The sequence below is a fragment of the Pezoporus wallicus genome, unplaced genomic scaffold, assembly GCF_028554395.1.
Source record: "Pezoporus wallicus isolate ANWC-B61680 ecotype Strahan unplaced genomic scaffold, APGP_CSIRO_Pwel_v1 contig_13150, whole genome shotgun sequence".
NCBI lineage: Eukaryota > Metazoa > Chordata > Aves > Psittaciformes > Psittacidae > Pezoporus > Pezoporus wallicus.
In genome coordinates, this window is record NW_026639322.1 from 218,258 (window position 1) to 240,783 (window position 22,526).

General features: G+C 40.9%; 1 protein-coding gene across 6 annotated transcripts; it reads left to right on the top strand.

The window, feature by feature from the left end:
* The first annotated feature begins 299 nt into the window (after window positions 1-299).
* On the top strand, window positions 300-21,454 carry BRCA1 (BRCA1 DNA repair associated). Of its 6 annotated transcripts, none has more exons than XR_008972755.1 (23): window positions 300-524; window positions 1,035-1,088; window positions 1,407-1,487; window positions 1,982-2,070; window positions 3,070-3,212; window positions 3,833-3,941; window positions 4,831-4,876; window positions 5,355-5,497; window positions 5,970-9,206; window positions 9,829-9,914; window positions 10,384-10,555; window positions 10,998-11,130; window positions 11,317-11,483; window positions 11,940-12,265; window positions 12,927-13,014; window positions 14,154-14,231; window positions 14,422-14,462; window positions 15,246-15,329; window positions 15,745-15,799; window positions 16,953-17,026; window positions 17,520-17,580; window positions 18,612-18,768; window positions 20,862-21,454. XR_008972755.1 is itself a non-coding variant. In XM_057414179.1 (22 exons), the coding sequence occupies exons 1-22, from the start codon at window positions 445-447 to the stop codon at window positions 18,713-18,715; spliced, it is 5,451 nt and encodes a 1,816-aa protein (XP_057270162.1). In that variant the 5' UTR covers window positions 300-444; the 3' UTR covers window positions 18,716-18,889. The 6 variants fall into 6 exon arrangements, 4 of the variants coding, with proteins under 4 accessions (XP_057270162.1, XP_057270163.1, XP_057270165.1 ...); XR_008972756.1 differs by having other exon boundaries at window positions 20,865-21,454; XM_057414179.1 differs by lacking the exon at window positions 20,862-21,454 and having other exon boundaries at window positions 18,612-18,889.
* Window positions 21,455-22,526: the final 1,072 nt, after the last annotated feature.

The following is a 22,526-nucleotide window of genomic DNA, read 5'->3' on the forward strand; positions in this document are numbered from 1 at the left end:
GGCCCTGCTCCCGCCGCAGCGTAAAGGTCAAGCGGGTTTTGTTTGTGTTCAGGGCTCGTGGTACTCGCGGTACGGCCTCACTTGTACTGGTCGGGGTCGGGAGCTCCCAGGGTTCTTTCATGAGCACGGCTGCTTCCTCCTTTGCATCCTTTTCCACAGAGAAAGCTTTGGGGTTTTGCTGTTCTGCTTACGTGTGTTTGCTGTGTCTGTGCGTCTGTGAAGTCGTCCTGTTTGTTGCTTTGACTGCAAGAGACTTGACAGGTTTTAACTGAGCAAGAACTACACAGATGCTGTAAAGCCTCGCTCAAGAAATAGCAGCCAAGTGTTCAGTACTGATTAGCGTGTTATAGAAGAGTCAAGGTACAAAACATCGTTCATGGGATGCAACAAATCAGAAACAAAGCTGTTTACTTCTTTTCTGTAGAATATTTCCGGCTATGAAAGATGGACTTCTCAGCGATTGCTGTTGGAGATGTGCAAAATGTGCTTTCTGCTATGCAGAAGAACTTGGAGTGCCCAATATGGTACGTCAGGAGAATAACGTGAATCTGTGTTGCTACGGTTTGAGGCTTTTGTTTTTCTCTTTCTTTCTTTTCAAATGCTTTGGAAGATTAATGGGTTATCAGAAAATAAAAGAGAATTGAATTTTAAGAGTCCTGTGGGCTCCTGAACCCACCAGAACTGCACTGTCCTTCGCTCTTGCCGCAGGAGGTCAGTGTTGAAAAAGGTGTTGGTGTTCTAACACCAAGTTTCCTGCCCTGCTGAACTGGCAGTTTATGAAAATGCAGTCTTTCTGCCAGTGGCAGGCAAAGACTGGGAAGAGCTGGTAGATCCATGTGTATCTCATAATAACAGTATTTGTTACCATACCTGGTTTTCAAGTGAAAAACTGTCAAATGTTTCCTAATTCTCTTCCCCACCATGATTTTTTTCTTCTTAAGATCAGGCAAGTGACTATTTCTGAATCTTCTTTTGTTGTTCCTGGTTTACATGTAACTTTGTGCTCTTGTTCTCCTTCATTTTTCTCTTTGTAGCTTGGAGGTGATGAAAGAGCCGGTCTCAACAAAATGCGATCACATATTCTGCAGGTAGGATTGAAAGCTTGCGATGGCAATGCTTGGCCCATCTGTTCTTAAATCTCCAAATAGATTTGTTTAGTGCTAATGTGGTCTGTGTTTTGATAATGTAGCTGTTTGAGGGGGAAAATCCATTCTGAATGAGAAACAACTGCAGTTTTATATGTGTCAAACACAACTGATTAATTCGTCAGAACACCAGATCAAAAACTCAGGCATTCAACTTGATAATGAAGGGTTTCTACTAAGTGCTGTATGGATAGGATCAGGTGTAAAACAAATGAAATTCTTCCCTTTTGTTACCATCATGATTATTCTCTTTTCCACCAGGTTCTGCATGTTCAAACTCCTCAGCAGAAAGAAGAAAGGTGTGACAGAGTGTCCACTGTGTAAGACTGAAGTTACCAAAAGGTAACTTCATCTTTTCAATTGGGCTTGAGGATAAGAAGTTTGAACTCAAACTAAAAGTTAATCATTGTCCTAAAAATGCCTGAAATAATCAAGAAAAGATGTTTTTTCTTAAGGTAGCTGTTACCTTCTAAAGGAGTAACTCTTTCTGCCTTCCCCCAGTATAAACCCATTTCAGGTTTATATGCAGGTGAAGACACTGTTCTTAGCAAATGTTTGCACTGTCAAGGGTAGGCTGTGTTACTGTTCAGTCATTACAACTGGTTTCTGTGTGCTAAACCTACACAAGGAAAACTATGACATCTTCATTTTGTGATAGTTTTAATTCCTACAGTAAGAGTTGGTTTGGGGAATCGTGTTGTTATTCTTTGGTATCAATTTCTCATTGTCCCATTTTCCACTTTGGAGTTTTACTCCTTTTTTGTTCAGCCAGAATTCTAGGAGAACTGTTACCATATATTTGTCTTAAAACAATTTCTATGGTAATGTTATTTCAGAAGTCTGAGAGAAAATTCCAGATTTAAGCAGCTAATTGAAGGATTGTTGGAAACTATCCATGCGTTTGAGCTTGACACTGGAGTAAAATGTAAGTTGTATCATCATTATTTGCAGGGTATCTCATTTCCTGTGCAGTTTTCAATATGGGAAGAACTAGCAAAAGTTTGTTTTTTTTTTCTTGGATGTAGAAGCATATGTTCCATTAATTTTCCATCATTTTTCTACAACAACCTCTTGCACAGTGTAAAGGGGTTTTACTGTGCATTTGATGACTCTGACCAATCTTATTTTCAGTTCCTGAAATATGGTTGAATGTGTATCAAATAATCTTTAGAAATGGCAAAATCCTGTTCGTGATTATCATACAATCATCAAATCCTAGAATGGTTTGGATTGAAGGGACCTTAAGTCTCATCCAGTTCCAACCTTCTGCCACAGGCAGGGACACCTTCCACTTGAACAGCTTGCTCCAAGTCCCATCCAACCTGCCCTTGAACACTAACAGGGATGGGACAGCCACAGCTTCTCTGGGCACCCTGTGCCAGTACCTCAGCACTCTCACGGGGAGAGCGTCTGCCTAAGAGCTCATCTCGGTCTCTACTCTGGCAGGTTAACACCATTCCCCCTTGTCCTGTCCCTACAGGCCCTTGTCCAAAGCCCCTCTTCAGGTTTCTTGTTTTCAAGATGCTGTTGGGGCAAGTGGTGGGTTGTGGGGTTTGGTTTGTTTCTTCCTTAGCAATATATTGTGCTGTAAAAAAGAGACTTTCCAAATTCTTTTCAACTTGTTCAGTCGTTCTAAAATGACCAGTGGTAGATCCTGGTTTTGCTGGATTACCCATAGTAGCAAAACTGCTTGGCAAAGATCTTTGGTGAGATCAAGATTTTACTTAATACTTGAAGAGAACTCCTAAACAACAGTCAGGCCACCAATTCAATTGGATTTCTTTCTCTGATAGCTATATTTTAGCTGTATGTATGCTGGTTGTATCTGCTCTGTTTAAGATTGCTCAATTAATATATAATACCTGTTGTCATGCTCAGTGTAAGGAAATATTTTTGCTTTTTATTTCTTATTGCCATTTTTCAGTTTTAAACAGTCGTCACTTTCCCAAACCATCCACAGAAGCCACCGCTGCTGAGTTCCCGTGCAAAGAGGGTTCTGTCATCCAAAGTAAGGGCTTCAGAAACAGGAAAAGTACTAAAGAAAATGGACAAGAAAACTGCACCTTGGTATTATTTTTTTTTCACCCATTTTCTTGTGGATTTCACAGTGTTTTATTTGGAATGTGTATGTGTGCGTGTATATAAATGAATGGAATAGGAGAATTTGCTTTGTTTTCAAATCACTCTTTGACTTGAATATTATTTCAGGCAAGGACATCTAAATATTTTTGTCTTCCTAACCTACTTTCAAAAGTTTTTTGCATGAAATGACCTGAACTTAAAGAAAATACTGCCAGAAAATACTCTGTTACCCAAAGCTTTTTCATACTCCTATTTAACGAGCTCTAAATATTAGTAGGCTTTTCAGTGGTAGGACCACAACTATGTCTTAAGACTTCTTAAGCCATTACCAACCCAGTGTGATTGCTGCAGGTAGGAGTTTTTTCATGGTACATTGGTTTCTAGTCTCAGCTGCTTACTACTGAATAGAATGTTAATCCAGTAAGTTATATGTATTGGATTTTTGTATAGAAACTGCCAGTTTAAATACTTAGTTCATGTATGTGTATATATATATATACACATATATATAAGCCCCCCACCCGCTGTAGCTTAAGTAACCTCCACTTATTTTATGAAAACAACCTACTGTTATAACTAACTGTTCCTTTCTGTTCTCCTGTCAGCAGGAAGCTAATGTGGATACACAGCTTACAGATAGTAGGGTCAAAAGGAGGTCCCTAAGAAACAAACCCCAGAAGTGTGGCTCTCAAAAAGGGATTTACATAGAGTTTGGTAAGAGCTGTTGTTGATTTACAGTAGTTGGGCTTACGTATAGTGCCTGCAAAGTAATGAAAGGCAGTGAGGTTCCAAGTCTTTATAAACACGTATTTCTCCTTAACACCCAAAATAAGGATGAAGGGACAAATTGTGACAAATCCAAATTGGTACATCAAAGGGCTTTTTCCGTAATTTATTCTGTTGTAGGAAATAATGCTGCTGTAGTAAACCTTTAAGGCTCAGTGTACAAGATCCAAAGAAGATGCTTACAGATGTGAAGAAAGTTGTTATAACTAATGGTAACTATTGTTGTCTAAAGAATATTAAGTTTTGTCACCAGTGCTTGAGGCTGTAGTCAATAACCAGAAGTAAACCTGAAATCTAATTAAGGAAAGAATATTTCCTTTCTCTCTCTCCTAGCTGGTGCTGACTGCTGTGAGAAACTGCTGTGCATAGTTCATTCTCTCCCTGTTCCTTCAGGGAAGGAATTCCTCCTTCTAACAGCCGGTGTTCATCGCTTCTCTCTTCCTTACCGCTTCTGTCACCATCAGTCAGAGGACCCAAAGCAGATACTCAAATATATTGCTCTGTCTTCCAGTTCAAAATTCTAAATACTAGTGGCTATTTCATGTAGAAATGCAGAAATTGGAAACTTAACTCTTAGCTAACTAACCCTTACTAGCTCTCTGTTACCAGTCACTCTAAACAATTTTATGCTGGAGCCATGTGGATATTTATATGTAGAAATTATTATAATGAGGTTAAAATACTATAGAATTTAACTTGATTTGTCTTATCAAAGTTGCAAGCATCTACCTCTAGAAGGAACTAAGCTAAACATTGTTTGTGGCAAGTCATCTTTCTCCAAATCATTTCAACCAGATAACAGCTGATTTGGTTTTAGGCTCCGATTCATCTGAAGAAGTTTTTAAAGAGTCAAGCAATACTGGGTAAGTAACAGTGATTCAGGAATTCATATTTTCTAAAGATGTAGTCTCATTTCTATGTTTTCATTTCTTAGCACAGGACTAAGAGCATTCTTAACCTGATAAGTGATTTTCAACTTTCAGGGGCACCAGGGCAGAATGGGTGGCTGACTCCCAGCAGTTTGTCATATAATATGCGTTAAAGCTGGTTTATAAATGTTCTATTGCTCACCCAGACATTAAATCTTCAAGAGAAGAGCATGTCTCCTATGCTTTTGAGTGTCAATATTGACACTCAAAAGCATAGGTTCATGAAGGAGAGAGGATCTTTCAAAGAAACGGCCCAAAACTCTGAAGGGATCTAGTTGTGGCAAGTGTCAATCATGCAGTCTGGCTTCTCCAAAAACTGATTCAGAGAGCAAAAAGGGAAGATTAAGTATCATCTTTTATTATGTCTATTGTTTCTTTCTCTGTCATAAAAGTAGATTTCCCTTCCCAACAGGTTAAAAGACAAAGAAGCACTTCAGATTTCAGCTCAAGAGAAGTTAGAAGAACTTCAGAGTGCTGAGATGGAGAATGAATATTCTCCCAATACACAGCGTGACAAGCTGGCTGCTGAAGAAGTAATTCTACCAAATGTCATAGGTGTGTTCATTATTTTGGTGACAAAAATGATTGAAAGCTTGAAAGAAAAGACCACAAATTAACGTTTTGAGTTCACGTTATTAAATATGTACTTGCAGTCTTGTCTGTTGCAGTTTTGATGCCTGCAGCTAGTGACACCATAATACAAGACTGTACCTGTAGACTAAATACTTAAAATGTGAATATTTTAAGTATATACACAGGAACAGAAGAGGGGGAGAAAGCACCTTAATCAAATTGCAAAACTTACTCTATTCTCCATCAGCCATATTATGCCTTTTAATACTGGCTGCTAATTCATGTAAGAAGTTGGATGAACATCTTTTCTCTAGAGGGAGATGAGTGCAGCATAATATTCTGGTTTGGGGGAAATAAAAAGAGTTCTTTTAAAACAAAGTAACCATTAAGTGTGTTCTTGTGCCTCTGCTTGTAAAATAGGGTTTAATAATTTCTAATACCTCTAAATCTTCAGGTGAAAGTAATTCCTCAAAGGAAGTCTTGAGCAAGAAAAGCACTCAGAACATCACTGAATGCGCCCAAGCTGGCCAAGTGACTATGACCGAATACCAGAGTTCTCCTTTCAGTGTTCTTCCTGGAGACTTCCTCACGGAGCAGTGTGACACAATAGGTAATGCCAGTCCCTTAAGGAGTGGGGACACATCTTTCTTTAAGAACACAGAAGAAATGGATGCAGAGCAAATTCAGTGCGACAGTAAAAGCAAAGAGTTTGTCTTAAAAGATAGCTCAGCGAGCAGGTTGGATAAAAGCAAGGAAATAGATGTTGCACAAAGTGTGGAAGCTGTGGAAATGGATGAACCTGAGAATGAGTCTTCCCATGAGAAAGAGCTTCCTCTGGAGAAACTGCTTCAGCCAGAGCCGCCTCACTGTGCTGCCCTGAATCCAGTTTCCAAGAAGAGACTGAAGAGAAGCATTCAGAAAGTCAATGAATGGTTTTCAAAAAGCAACGAGATTCTCTCTTCCAGTTCTTCCCAGGGTGATTCTACTGGAGCAGCTGACATTTCAGGGGACAGAGATGCATGTTTCTCAGATAAAGATTCCTGTATTTCAGAGAAGACTGACCCTATGGTGGATTGTGTGGAAATTGCAGTGGTGGAAGGAAATGAGAGATCATCAAAACAAACAGCAGATAGCATCAAAGATAAAATATTTGGGAAAACATACAAGAGAGAGAGGAAATCAAATCCCTCTGTTATCTTCAGAGACATTTTACCTCCTGCAAAAAAGGAAGATGTGGCTGCTGATAAATTATTGGATCATTCAGGGAAAGACAGACTAAAGCGAAAAAGGAGGATTCCCCGTGTCCTGCAGCCTGAGGATTTCATCAGGAAAAAAGATGAAGAGGCAAATGGGTCCCCTCAAAGTGTTAACTGGTGCCTTGGAGATGCTGAAAAGAAAAGATGTGATGGAAGTTCTGCTGTTCATGAGGGTCAGCTCTCTGAGAATCAGGAGGATAATACACTGGCAGAACTTGAGGAACCAGGGGGATCTGTATGGAAAACAGCTACTGAAAAGGTGCCTTTCAAGCACAGTGCTGGGGAGCTAAAACTGAGTGACTGTGATCAGAAAAGCACCAAGAAAAGTTCTGCAGCAAAAAGATGCAGGCATTCTACTAGATCTGTGTGTGCCCTACAGTTAGTAGTGGATAGAAGCTCTGATTCTGCTGGCCCGGCTGAGCCACAGATCGATAGCTACCCAAGCAGTGAAGAACCCAGGAAAGCTGATTCTGAGCAAAGACAAGTCAGGCGCAGCAGGAGGCTGCAGTTACTTTCTGAAGAAATGACAAAAGAGACAGGAAAAGGAGTTGAAATGAAGGAAGCAAGAAAGTATGACAGTGATCATGAAGGGGCTAACTTTAGAGTCCAAGCAAATGCATTAGTTCACACTTCTGCTTGCAAAGACCTGGATGAGCCCTGGGGTACGTCGAGTTCCAAATCACTTACTAATCTGAAGGGTGGTGATCTGGAAGCAAATGAAATACAGATTAGTCTAAAGAATTCATCTAATACTGCAGAAAGTGCTAAAGCTGTCTTCAGTCCTGCATCTTCCTGTCAGCATTCAACTTGTAGTTCCTTTGTGCCTGATACAGGTTCTCAAGAAGGTGAAGTCCAAGGTAGCCCTCTTCTACAGTTTCCTTCAACAGCTGTTGTGCAAACTGCTTCCCACCCGACTGAAGAGATGACTGAATCATGTGCTGGACGTGATACGCCAAATGTTCCAGGGGACTTGAGAGCTGAAAAGTTGCCAATGGCTGAAAATGGTTTGGAATTGACCAAGGATGCTGAAGGGAGCGAGTTGGACGTATCATTTGTGCAAAATATATTCAGGCATTCAAAACGCCTGTCATTCAGCCTTCATTCCATCCCCAAGAAGGTGTGTGCAGTAGAAGATACTGCTTCTGAAACTTCTAAGACACCATGCACTGAGCAGGTAGAAAATAAGCAGAGCAGCTATTTAAAACCAGGAAACCTAAAAGGAGAGAAAACAACTGCTGGAAGCTTGAGTCGGGTTTGTGAGGAAGAGAAAGATGTTTCACAGATTGCAAATCAAGGGACTCTGACACCGATAAGGATGGGCACTGCTGGCACTGAAGTCAAAAGCAGATTGCAAGGAGGGCAAGGGAAGGAAGAGACATTGTCAACTGGCACAGGAATAAAAAGGAAGCTGAGACAGAATCCAATTAAAAGTAATGTAAGGCAAAGTGATCAGGCTGATACGAGAACTGATGCAAACACAGATGGTGAAACATGCTTCAATTCAGAGAACAGTCAAGCAGGAAAGGCCAAAGTTGCTGATGACAAAGGACCAATAGAACCTTTTCACTCTGGCTCAATGATTTGTCCTGCACCTTGTCAGCAAAGGGCTGCTGAATTCAGCTGTGAAGTCACTGGGGAAAAAAGTAGCAAAAGAGAAAGCAAACCAGTAAAGGAGAATGAAGAAGGAGCAAGCCAGGCTGCTAGCACAGGGATGCCAAAGTTTTCACTTACAGAAGCTTCAGAAGAATCTTGTAAAAGGAATAGTGATTTTACATGTTTGTCTGAAACGCCTGATGGCTTACTGTGCTCTGATGATGAGATTGGAGAGAACATCAGCTTTTCTGCAGCTCATGGGAGAGAGAGATCTGCTGTGTTTGCAAAAGGAGGTGACAATGCTCTGGAGCAAGAACTACACAATAGAAGTGGTAGTTCTAAGTCAGGATCTCAACGTATTCAAAGACCTCGAAGAAGAGCACAGAAACTGCAATCTTCAGATGAAGAATCTAGTGAGGATGAAGATTTACCATGTTTTCAGGCACTAATATCTGGCAAATCAGTGAGCACACCTTTGCAAAGCCGTAAACCAGCAACGTCTGTGGTAGCGGTTTCAGTGAGTCCCATCACGTTGCCTCACCCTGGAAGTCACAAGGACTATAACGTGCAGAAGATGCCTGAAGCTGCCGTAAGCAATGAATGCGTTTCCCCAAGCCAGGAGTCCGAATGCTCTGTCAACTTATTTTCTTCCCAATCCAACATGTCTGAAGAATTAGTTGAAGCAGCACAAGAGCTCAAGATTCCTTCAGGACAAGCTCATACATCTAAACAAGTGACAGAGAGTAAAGAAACTTTCCAAAGTGGTAATGGAGGGCTGAAGAGAAGCAAAACTAGCTCCAAAGATGAGCGCCAAGAAGATGCAAGCATGGCAGCAAACCTAGGTACAAACCAACGTTTCTATCTCTGCAGCTGTGTGTGTCATGTCATTGCACCTAGGTGTTTGACAGGAGCTTAGTTCTGTGGTTATGTGGTTCTTGAGTGTATCAGCCCTGAGCAATCGACCAAAAAACCCTCAGGGGGTTATTTCCTGAAAATTAAGTTCTTCCAATATTCTTTGTTCAGAGCAAAAATGAGTAGAGTGGGCACTGGAGACCAGGCTGAGCCTGGCTGGAACTGATGTTTGTGTGAAATGCCCATTTCTTCCTGTAATGTGATAGCCATAAAGCCCACAAAGTTGTTTCCCCTCCTGAAATGTTTGTTGAACTTGACTCTAGAATTCTGTAGTGCTTATTTTTACCTTACAGCTTCCATAAGTAGCTGTGACTCTCCCATTGCTATTGAAACACTTGGAGTTCTATTTACTTTGCCATATGTGTGCCATGATGTTCTTTGAAATGTTCAGTTAAAGTAGGTCTGTGATTCTAACTCCAGTGTTTTCAAAACTTGTCACTTTGTCATGATAGTTAAAGAGTTGGCTACAGGGGCTGTGTGGTAAGAGCCATGATTGTTGGGTTGGTTTGATGTGGATTTTATAACTAAGATTTTTCTTCTATGTTCTTCAAGGTGAAGCATCTGCATACGACAGTGAAACAAGTAATGTAGAGGATTTGTGTGAACCATTTTCTCAGGGTGAAATCCTCACTACACAGGTAAGTGAGGTTTTGCACTAAATTGGAGAACTGTTTTGTCTTGGAGCTACATTGCTCCCTGATGTAGCTCCACTGACAGGGATTCTATGCTATGCCTGGGCTGGATGGAATGGTGGCTGTGTGGTTTGATGGGGAGCTTTTAGGTTTGTTGTGTGATGGGGTTTTCTGTCTGGTTGAGGTTATTTTACTGATTCAGTAAAAAGAAGTTCCACATGGTGTCAGTGCTGGAGCTAGGAATGTATCCAGTGCTGTGCAACTACTTTGTCCTATAGGGTGAAAGTTTTAGGTTTTCAAAAGGATTCCCGAAGCCCTGAGCTGCTTTCATGGGAAGGTGTACATGGCATGTTTTTAATAGAGGGTATTGGAATTTTTGAGAGAGAAAGTAATGAAATAAGAATTAAATACTTTATTCCTTTTAAACGGTCTTTGGGGCTTTCAGGAATGATGCCACATTGTGTATCCTTTGCAGCAGAAGAATATAATGCAAAATAACCTAAAGAAACTTCAGCAAGAAATGGCTGTACTTGAGGCAGTGCTGAAGCAGCATGGAAGTCAGGACTGTGAATTTTTACCTGTCCATGGGGAACTGTCACATTCCAGCAGTGAAGGAACGCCTGGAATGGAACAGATGAGACAAGGAGGTAAATAGCAGTGAAAACCTTTCCTAGCTTTCTCACAAACAGTTGGGATTAGAGTTCTTGATGGTTTGATACAAATTACAGGCATCTTTAGCTAGCAAATAAATGCCTGTACTGCTTGTGAGGAGAGATACAGGAATGTGTTGAGGGATTCATAAACTGCACTAAATAGTGTAGATTTGCCTTTGGCCTTTTTTATATGCTACATTTTCCACATGATATGAAGCTGAGCATCTTAGTTTCTGAGATGCTTTAAGAAAAAAATATGGTTTAGTTGTTAGCCTGTTTCAGATGGATTTGTACTTTGTGTAGCTTTCTGTTTCTGGACTCTTCCCTCTCTGAAGTGAATCTGGACAGAGATTTTTAGAGGGTGTTTGGCTTCTTATCTGAACAGCTAAGAATCGTTGCTTTTATTTTGCTTATTTAAGAATTATTTTTCTTCCAGGGGCAGAGTCAACCTCAGAAGTCAGTTTTGAAAATGACAGAGGCAGCAATTCAAAGGGATTTTCAGCCAATGATTTCCATGTCTTGCCAAGTGATTCTCTCAACAGCGAAATCAAAGAGCAAGGGAAAGAAAGGTAGGTGGTTTGGGTTTCCTTTGTGTTGGTAGAGGGGAGAGGTGTTATTTCTACTCTTGTAGTTTAACAAAATTGGGGGGTGAGGAAAAACCTTGAAATTTTTGAGCCCTTGCCATAACTCAGCTGTGATGCTTAAAAGAGTAACAACAAAGAAAACCCTATTAAAACCAATTTCCCTCTCTGAAGGTCTCCAGAATTGTTCCTTCCATCTTCTAAATGCCATTTGTTAAAGAGACCAGATTTGGAGCAAGTTCTTCAGTGTGACAGTGCTCTACAGAACAAAGCTGCTTTGGAAAAGACTAAACCTGTGCAGGAAGTGGTGCAGGAGCATAGTCAGCATCAGCTTACATCAGGTAACATTGAAGATGGATCCAATGCATTTTGATTTCTGCTTTTTCCTGCTTTGTAACAGTTTTTCTATACCAGCAAGATGCAACTTTTTGTTATAAATCAAGGATTATAATTTATATATTCCTGGCCAATTTAAAAAGATGTTAGTTTTGTTTAGTTGGGTTTGTTTTGTAGCCCAACTGTAGCTGCACATCAGGGTGGGGTTGGACAACATTTGTACAGTAATGGGAGTGATTCCCACATTTAAATTAGTACTTCTTGACTACTAAAAGTTCCACAGGTCTTGTGTCTCAGCTGTAGATCGGGCAAAAGTAATGATGGAGGCAAAGGTGAAGTAATACACAAATAAGGAGAGGAAGTGACTGCAGCATTTAAACTTCAAGACTGAGCAACAGCCTTCCCCCATGACTAAAAGGAAGACAAAATTGTTTCAAGAAGTAATTTTTCTTTTCCTTTAGAAAATGCAGATGAGCAGAAATGTGGGACCAGGTCAAGCAGTGCATCTGTCTTAGCAAATCTCTCTGGAAATGTGACCAAGAGTTCAAATAACTCTTCCTCCTCTGTAAGACTTCTTAACCCTCGAACTGCAGAAGCAACAAATAGTTCTGTAGTGACTCAGAAAACTAATAAAAGCTGTGCTCAAGAAAGCAAGTCAAAAAGAAGCGTGTGTTTTCCTCTATCTGCTCTGCACAATGCAGCTGGGAAGGAAAATCTTACAAGTCCAGTTGTGACTAACAGGAAAGCAATGTCAATTGTGGCATCAGGCCTGAGTCAAAGTGAACATGTAAGTATATTTAAGAAGTTTGAGATCACTTGTTAAGCATTCCTGATTGTTATAGTCCTCAACATAAAGAGAAAATGGGAAGTATAATGGAAACTAATCTTACAGGACCTGCAGATTAGAAATACAGAAACTCGGGTCAAACCTTTTCTCTCCTAAAAATCTGAGAATGCTTCCTGTAAATGGCACAGTTCAGCTTAGTGAAATTTGAACTTTTTAAATGAATGCCTGTGGGAAAATCCAGTTATTCCAAATGAAGAGGATTTCACTTCTAGAAAGCCTTGTGGCTTGGAAGGGAGGGGGCTTGTGGTTGGTTCCCTGAACGTTCTCAGATGCTGCTTAATTACCCAAATTCTGAACCAAAGTGAGATTTTCTGTAATTAATCAATTCTGAGTTGCTAATAAACCTCTTTCATTAATAAACCTCCATGTCCAGGAGGATATGGCTCTTGGTTTAGAAACTACTGACCCAGAGCTCTTTGCTTTAGCCCTTTGAATGGTGCCAAAGTTATTGACTTGTGGAGAAATGTATGTTCTGTGTGCCAACACAAATAAATCTAGGACTTTAAAGTAACTCTCTTACTATGTTGTACTCCAATAAACTGGAGTAGTTGGGGGTTTTAATCTGTTTTGCTAACTATTTATTTTCTTAACTACTTTTCAGTTGGTGGTCCAGAAGTTTGTGAGAAAAACTCAGAGCACTTTATCTAATCATGTTACTGAAGGAACCACCCACGTCATAATGAAAACAGGTTTGTTGGGAGCTATGTGAACTAATCCTGGATATATACACTATGTAGAATGTTAACTCTAAGCTAACCAACAAGAAAGACAGCTCAGCAGTACATCTGAGTAAGCTTGAGGAGAAGGTATTGTTTCAATAGAAGTAGAAAACTGGAAGTGGAACTTTGCTGTGTGTATAACTGCTGGTAGTTGATAGTGAAGTTGTGCTTCCATAGGAACAAAGCAGCACTGTTTCATCCTAACTATTATTTGTGTGCTTAGTTAAGGTACTTAAGTTGGGTTTTGCTCTTTGGTAGAGCTCCAGAATCCTATTATTAGAAGTTGGAAGGAATTTGGTACAATACTACAGTTGTACATTTGACAAATGTATTCTGAAACAGCATTATGTTGACCTGAGCAAAGCTAAACATCAGTCGGGAAAATTAAGTTACTTTATTGCTGCATCTAGGCATAGCTTTTAACCAATGTTTTAAAAAGCAAGCTATTTTGAGCCAAATCTGGATGTGGGGATGTTCTATGCTATGCTTGCATTTTGCTTTGTAGAAGCACTTGTAACTGGCTCATATTTGGATACAATCTGTCACATAAGCCTTTCTTGCTTTTGAAAACCAACAGAGGAAAGGAGCCAGAAATTACAGTTACTCCAAATATATGAACTCAATTTTTGCCCTTTTCTTCAGGAAGAGTATGATAAACATCATGACCATATGCTTTTGGAGAGGTATATGGGTTTGTCTTCATACAAATTCAAATAGGATAAACTGCCTCTTGAAGTTGTACCTGTCCTGGTAGAGTAAAAGATGATCTTACGTGGCTAGTCATCTAAACGTTCCTGCCAACATTAGCACTGAATCCTACTGTTGCTGTTCTCTCTCAGCTAATATTTGTGTTTGTTTTGCCTTTTGTCTTTGCTGAATGACAAAAATAGAGTTCAGAAGTTGTGCATGTGATTTGCTTCCATTCATCTCCTTCTGTTTAGTAGAATCAGGGCACAAGAATCTGGGAATGTTTCTATAGATGGTTTTGATATTCTGCTGCTGCACTTAACAAAAAGCTTTTGCTTTTAGGTACAAATAACCTGAGCTGTTTTGAGGTTTTTTTCACTATTGACAAGCTGAAAGAACTCTTTCTCCTTTTTGCTCTGCAGATAAGGAGCTGGTGTGTGAACGGACACTGAAATACTTCCTGGGTATTGCAGGAAGAAAATGGGTGGTTAGTTATCAGTGTAAGTATAACTTGGTTTGGAGCTGAGTGGTCTCTGCCCTTCTGCCAGAAATGTACTCTTCACTTGTTCCATAAAAGGATCTCTTCATGTCTGTTCATGTTGCAGCATTTCTTTTAAGTACTTTAAAATCAAACTGTTAGCAGTGGAAGAATAATAAAATGACTTGTTCTGTTCTGATCTTTTTCTTCAGGGGTAATTCAGTCGTTTGAAGAAGGAAGGATATTGAATGAGGTAGGTCTTTTAGCTTAAGAGTGAAATCTTGAATGCCTAATGCTATCACATTGAGAGATCTATTAGAGTAACCTCAGATATTGTCTATATATTTAATATATGGAAATCTGGCTTTGTAAACCTTAGCATATGCTAAGACCAAAAGCCACACTTGGGCTATGGGTCTTCATTGTTAATGAAGGTATATTGGGTCCTTAACAGTTTTTTGGAACAAGTTAGGCATATTTTTTTCTAAGTGATGGATGACAGCCTAGAGGAAAAGATCTATTGTTTGTTAAAGGAAATACTGTCGGGACAGAGCTACACACATAGTTTTGGTTTATTTTTAAACTTTAAAATACCCAACTGAAAATTCATTCCAGCATTTACTGCCTCTCCTGGTAGCAATGGTTTATTTGCTATGACCCTGACTTAGGTGGATTTTTGTATTCTTGGGTGGTATTTGGATTTTCATTCTCTAGTACATGTTTTTGGAGAATGTGATAGTGACACAGGATGGATTTCATGTGTCTAATGAGCAGGCATGCCACTTTCAGGTAGAAAATCCATATGCCCTTTTGGCAAGCCAAGAAGAAAAGCCTTGGCCCCAGTAAGGCCCTAGGAAGGGATATTAAAAGCCCTCCTGTGCTTGGGTGAAAAGGGAAAGTTGTTGCTACAGCATTGACTGGAAGTGTTAGAACATGGGACACACTCTCACAGAAGCAAGGAGAAGCGCCTTCAGTTATCATAGATCATAGATATAATTATAATGAAGACTCAAACTTTTTGTTTGTTATGTTGCAGGAGAACTTTGAAGTTAGAGGAGATGTAATCAATGGGAGAAACCACCAAGGTCCTAAGAGGGCTAGGCAGTCTCTGACTAAAAAGGTATGAGCATGTTGGGGATGAAAACCCTATCCTGCTGTGACTGTTACAGGTATGTGGCTATGCCAGCTGAACATCTAGAACCTTTTCCCATTTCTCTGCTGTTCTCTATACAGAGAGTTGTACATGTTCATCATTTCTAGAGATGAAAGTGAGCTCTATCAGCAGCAGAGGAGATAAGGTCCTGGCTCACTCTGCTTAGAGTGAATGCTACCCTTTTTATAACTGGTTTAGGATAGCACAGGTTTTGGGAGTTGAAACAGGGGGACTCATGAAGTTTTGTAGGTTACAAAGAGCTTCAGATGTGGAACAGTGATAGCTTGATAACCTGTCCGAGAAGTGCAGTGAAACAAGCATGTGAAGTGTTGTCCTTTAAAGACACCATATGTACTCTGTTAACATGTTCCTTGTTTTTCAGATCTTTGAAGACTTTGAGATCTGTTGCTATGGCCCTTTCACTGATATGACTACAGGTGTGTCAGTTGAGTGGAATTAAACTCTTAGTATAAGAAATATTTTGAAGGGGGTTGTGGCCATTCACCAGAGGTTTATATTTGACCTCTTCTTGGATGCTTTTGTCCTTCTTACTCTGACATTTTCAAAACGCCTCCATGAGGCAGAGGTAAAGAACTTTACCCAGTTCTATCTCCAGGTAGAACAAAGTGGTGTTCTCTTCTATTTGGCTGTCCTCAGAGAACTGCTCTGGCAATTTCACTCTATTTCAAAGCAGGCCTTTTATCTAGTTTCTAGCGGTGAAGGAACAGCATGAATATCATGCTGTCTGGCAGTTGCATTACATGCTATTGAACTTGTATTTAAGCATTTTTTTCCTTCTCAGTTAACATTTTTCTAGCAAAACCTACCTAAGTATCATTTTTGTAGCAGTTGACACATCCTCAGTGTAATCTTCTCTAGAAGCAGATGTTAAAACTGAAACACACAACAAAGCACAAGCTTTTATGCAAAGCAAAAGCTGCTTTTTCTTAAACCTGAAAATTTCAGCTCGAATTTTGTTACCTAAAAATATTTGTACCTCTCTTCCCATTTTTGTAGCTTATTCAGCAGTTCCTTTCTGGTTTGTCCCATTTAACTTCATTTTTGACTGGGTAGAATATCCTCACATCTCTTGACATTTACAGTAATTACTGCAGAGGATGCAGTGCTTTCACCTGCTGCAGTGATCATCAGTTCTGGCTCTTAGACTTGAGAGTGTTATTTCTCTTCTTCACTATCACTTCAACAGATTGGTGAAATTAAACACTTTAACTACTTCTGTTAATGAGAGAGAATTGCAGTTCTGACTTCTGGGTTTGAATTTGAATTTCGTGGTTTACATCCTTATAAAAGGAAATAAATTGTGAGTGACTTTCTCTTTGGTTTGTGCATGTGCTGTTGTGCTGCATCAGGGGTTTGGTTTTGTTTAGTCCTGACTTAGGGAAGAGAGTGAGTTGTTATTCCTCAGCAGGCTAGAATCTGAAGGGACTTATTCTCTACTAAGGCTTAAATTTCTTTCAAATTATGGTTGTTTATATCTTGGAACAAAGACATGAGGGCTTAGGGAATAGTATCAGTTTCAATGTGATAGAAAACATTGAAGTAATAGGCTGTTTGTCTGATTTTCTTCAGAACATCTCGAATGGATGGTGGAGCTTTGTGGTGCCTCTGTCGTGAAGCAGCTTCATCTGTTCACACGCCCTCCAGTAAGTGTTACTGAATGTTACACTTGACATTGTGAAGAGTCTATAGCTGTGTAATACACAACATGTTGAAAGATTACATGGCCTTTGTGGGCTTGTCAAAGGCTAATATATACAGGTATGGTAGAGAAGTGGCTGCACAGTGATGCCGAACTGCACAGCAACAGTTCTTATATTCTAGGCTCTGGTCACTGTATTGGAAGACAGGCAAACTTGGAGAGGAAAACTGATCAGAGCACTCTCTGAAACCAGCACTGAGCCTCACTTTCCAGCACAAAAACCCTTCAGTGCTTAGTCACAGAAAATCACAGAAATCACAGACAATTCTTAAGAACTTGCATCTTTCTCCCTTGACTACCAGTTCTGCAAGTCCTCTCTGAAGTGATGTGCTGAAGCAGAGTTAGCACAGTTATCACTCTCTGCAGACGGGTGTGAGAGTCATTTAATGACACACAGATAACAGCAGCGTTTGTATTTTCCTGTCTTGCAATCCTAGAATTCTACTGCTGTCGTGGTTGTGCAGCCAGATGCTTGGATGGAAAACACAGATTATAGAGGTAAAACAACTGTCGTGGACTGTTTTATGGTACACATTGAGTGTCTTCCTGGTCTCAGCCCTTTTAATAGTTAAGCATCAGAGAGGTTTGTGGAGGAATCGAAATAAAATCCTGCTGTATCTGGAGATGGAGGTATGTCCCGGAAAGCTCTGGAAGAACAAGGTATATTATCTCAAGAATCAGCACTAGATAGGTCTTAAGGTAGCCTGGCAGGCAAATCCTGTTCTTGGCTCAGCAGCAGTCTTACAGAAACTTTTCTCATTGGAGATAGCTTCTAAAAGGTGGAAGCGTGCCCTTGGAGCCTCAGACAGGACAAGATTCTCTTGGTCTGGAAAGAATATGAAACTGCAGAGCAGGATGTAGCTTTGCCTTTTTATTTTTGTTATTATTTTTCCTACTCTTTTAATCAAAATGCTCCAGAGAAACCATCAGACTTTGCCGGTGCAAGTGTTCCAGAGTGACTTCTGTGTGAGAGAGTGGGAGTTATGGGATGAATGGGAGCTAGTTAGGCTACAGTGAAGCTCAACAAAAAAGAGAAGCAGGAAGATGATGTATTTCCATCACTATTTCCATGGCACTGGGGAAAAATGAGAAAATAAAAAGATCCTGAACTGATGAAGCACAGGCAGGGAGCACTTCAGTGATTTTCTGTTGCTTCTCTCCATGAGACTTGTTGCTCGTCACATACTCAGTATGCTTGAGTAGACCGGACCTGAGGCTCTGTCACCAATCCTCAATGAAAAGATAGCAAGGGCTGCACTCTTTGCTGTTGGTATTTATTCTGTGGTGTTCACATCTTCCTGCCTCACCATTTGCCCAGCAGCTGCTCTTTGGAGCAGCACTATTACCTGCATTGTTTACAGGAGTAGTAGTGCCACATCACTGGTTTGAGACTTGGGGTATTTTTATCAAGGCCTTTAAAATGTCCATGATAAAGCAAATAGCTTAATCTGAAAGACATCAATAAGTTTACCTTCAGCTTGCTTTGACTCGCTGATAACAGATTTATGGTTTGTGTCTTTGTCTTACAGCAATCCAGCAAAAGGACAAGGTTGCCATGGTGACTCGTGAGTGGGTACTAGACAGTGTTGCTTGCTATGAGCGCCAGGAGTTTGATGCTTACCTTGTGTCCTAAGGCTGAGCTGCATTTCTTCCAGCTCAGAAATCCTCATCAGTGCTGATGGCTTGGTAATTATTTAAGGACTGGAAATTTGAAGTCACTTACGCAGAGATTATGTGTATGTAATGGTCTTGTTAAGAGTAAGATAACTACATTTGTATTAACAATAAAGTTACTTGAACAACATTACCATATAAAGATGGAATTACCCACTGTTCTTTAAAGATTAACATTTCCAATTTTAAAATAGTCGTTTAAATTAATGGAAAACAGATTTGAAAAGTTAGAAACTGTAGAATGTGGCCTCCTCAGAGAAACGGTCAAGTATTATTTACCATTGCAGTAAGTTCCAGTTTCTTACCTGAGGACATCTTGGAGACAGTCATTTAAAAGAGTAATATTGATCTCAGGGCTTGAATGAAAACATATTTCCACTCCCAAGTAACCATCTTTTCATTTTGCATGAACGCCCTGAATAAGGGTGTATACTGATATGATGGAATGCTGTTTTGTGATTACTAATGTGTCAGCTGGGTTAATCTCAGGCCAGGGATTATAGTTGTGTTGAAAACTATACAAACAGCTTCTCTTGTATAGAGAAGTGACAACTTGCCCTAACCAGGGAAATTATCACCAAGTACAGGAAAACAGCACTTGATTCTCAACATAAACCAAGCCCTAAAACCACCAGCCTTTACCAGTGTTGTGTCAGTCTTATTTCTGAGAAGTGTATGAGGCACCAATGGAGAGGTAACAAACAGATGCACTTTAGTATCCCAGTGACCTATAATAAGCCCTTTAAGAAGCTACTTCTTAATAGCCCCTGTCTGCAAAATGAGGCTGCAAAGAAAATAAATTGCTTTCTTATGGCTGAAAATACATTGCTTGATTCTGTTGCTAAGCAGTTCCCCTCACAGATGATCTTGGACTTCAAAGCAGAAAGAGAACCTGTTTTCAGAAAGTTGTTGTTTAAAGAAAAATGTAGCTAAGTTCAGAGAATTGTTCAGTGCTGGAATGCTGCTGGGTTGTCTTGGGAAGTAGAGAAAGCCTGTTGAGAAATACTGAATGCTCAAAGGAAACAAAATGAGTTTGGAAAGTGATTTCCTTATTTATTCAGTTTGTGGTGTAAATGAGGTGAATACAAAACGTATCTGGAGTCAGCCTCCTGCAAGCGGGGATTGACTGGAGGAGGCCAGAAATGTAAATTACAATTTGGGGGCTGGAATCAGAGCCGTATTTTCCATTGACCTGAGAAGCCAATGTGTTATCAAGTGTCCTGCAGTTGCCAAGTGGAAGCAAATGTTCTCTTAATGAGGCATTGCTCCTGGTAGTGTAAGTGCTGGAAGCATTTGTTCAGTTGCCATACCTCACTGTTTGCTTCTGTGTGACAATATTTCTTAACTATTGAGGCTGTTGTACCAGCTTCCCCTTCAGAGTGATGCTTCTCTTATCTCTAGAGCCCACATTGCTTGAGGGGTTGTTATGTTGTTGCTGGAATGATGCCTGGGACATTGCCCTTCCTCCTTAGAGGTGACTGGAGCTGTGGAAACCCTGTTTCTGATAAAGCAGCTATCATCTGTGAATTCCTGGAGTAATCTGTGTCTCATAAAGATGTGAATGAAGGGGAAGGGTTTGAGGGCCATGTTTCCAGAGAAGTAGGTGGTTTAATGGGAGCTGATGTGGCCCTGATCAAATCCATATTGACTTCTCTAATCTGCCTTTCAGCTTCAGTAAGAAATCCCAGCACTTGGAGCTTCACAGCCACTCTGTGGACTGGAAATGCCATTTTATACATGAGGGTCAAGCTGCAGTTCCTCCCTGTTTGCTCATGTGCAGCTTCATGGCACCTCACCTCAGAGGCTTCCGACCCTGGGAATGCAGTTCTGAGACGTGCCTGCTGTGCCTTTTACAGTAGTTACCTCAGGGTAACAAGTAGCAGAATCAATCACCATGAAAGGACTAGGCAGGTAGTTAAAGCAGCTGCATACAGCTATCCTAGTCAGCAGCATGTGCCTTTTATACTATTCCCTAAAGTGAGGGAAGAAACGAAGTATAGGCTGGTGCTGGTTGGAGGTTTGCCTGAGGCGCTGCCAGCAGGCAAGTGCTGTATTTGTAATTAGAACTGCTCTGCTTTTGTAAATTAACAGGAGCTTTTCTGGAGCAGGGTCAGCTTCCAAGGAACCTGAGCTCTGTTGCTGCTCAGTGTGCATACCCCTCTGCTGCTGGAGGCATCCCAGCCCTAGCAGTGTCTGTTTGCCAGACCAACTGCTGCTGTCCTGCAAAAGGAGGCTGGCAAGAGCTTGCCTGTGGCTTGGGATGGTAGGGATTTGCTCAGCAAGGGTATCTTGCAACAACTTCATTCTGTGGCTTCTCTGTGGGTGCCTTAACATTGAAATAGTGCTCCTTTGAATTCTGTAAGGTTGGGCATGTTTTGGTACCTGGCCTACCACTGGTGAGTGACTACTGCATAGCTTTTTGCTGAAGTAGTTTACTCTTTAAAATCCTCCCTCTACATTTGGATCCATAGACAGAGAGTTATTTCCTTGCAGATCTGAAGCCATTTATAAGAAAGCAGCTTATTCAGGGATGCAATTAGAGCACTTGTCTGACTCATTACTAGAGCTAATGGTAAATCAAAGAAATATTCAGTCTGTACCTATAATTATTCTGGGGGATCTGCTGGAATGTCTCATCTTGGGTCTGGTTTTATGTTGCTGATATTATGAATAAAAACCTTGTGCACAGTCTAGTGAGCCATCATGGTAGAAAATGCCCATGAGCTCACATGCTTCACAGGCCAGATGATGCGAGCTGGGGCTAAGCACTGAAGGGCTTCATCCTCTCCCTGTGTTGTCCTGGGTATTTGCTGTCTCTCCTTTAGAACCTCAGCTGTGATCCCAACACTGCAAAAGCACTGTTCAGACCCTGCAGGGTTTGTGCAGGGATGCTTTAGTGCAAGTTGCACTATGTGCCTTTCTTTGCTGTGTATTAAATGTATTACCAGGAGGTTACAGAACTAGAGGAGGCTGGTCCAGTTGCTCTCAAGTCAAACATACATTAGACTCATTCTTCTCTATGCAGGTTCACCTCTCTTTGAAAGGATGTGCTATTTGTTATGTGCCTACCACCAACTTAGGCTTGAAAAGCATCAGTTCTTGAGAGCTGCTGAGCACAGGGTTATTCATCTTTTAATTCCTAATCTTATTTTTGCTAGGGTCACTGAACTGGTGGCAGTTTTGTGTGGTGTGTCCTGCAGATAATACCCCTCTTAGAGCTGCAGGGGAGGCGAGAGAAGGCTGAGCTGATTCTACCCTCGCCAAGCAACCAGACATGCATCTGTGCAAGTGTGTGCTGGCAATGCTAATGCAGCTGCTCCGCTGTACAGCACCAGCTCCTTGTTTTGCTGCTCACCAGCAGCAGCTCTCTAGAAACCACTGACCCTTTCTTGATCTTCAGCTCGCTCTGGCAACCAGGCTCCGGGGTTGCTGTTTCCCTGCACGGTACCAGAGCAAGTACAAGGTTTCCTGCTGCTGTACATGAAAAGCAGGAGCTGGGAATGGGGCTGGGTGTGGGGAAAGCCCTCCACGGGTGAACAGTGGGCTTACACCTGAGCTGCAGAGCGGTTCTTCAGATCCCCACAATTATAGAGGATTGTAACAAAAACAGCTGTAAAAGGCAAGGCAGAGCCGCAGTGCTGGGGGGCACCATGCAGGGAGGCACAGTTCACTTTCTCATGCTTCCAGCTGGTAAAATCTGGAAACCAACATCTTTACATGAGATGTCTAACTGATCCTGAAAATGGAGGCAGAAGGCTGGGAAAGGACAG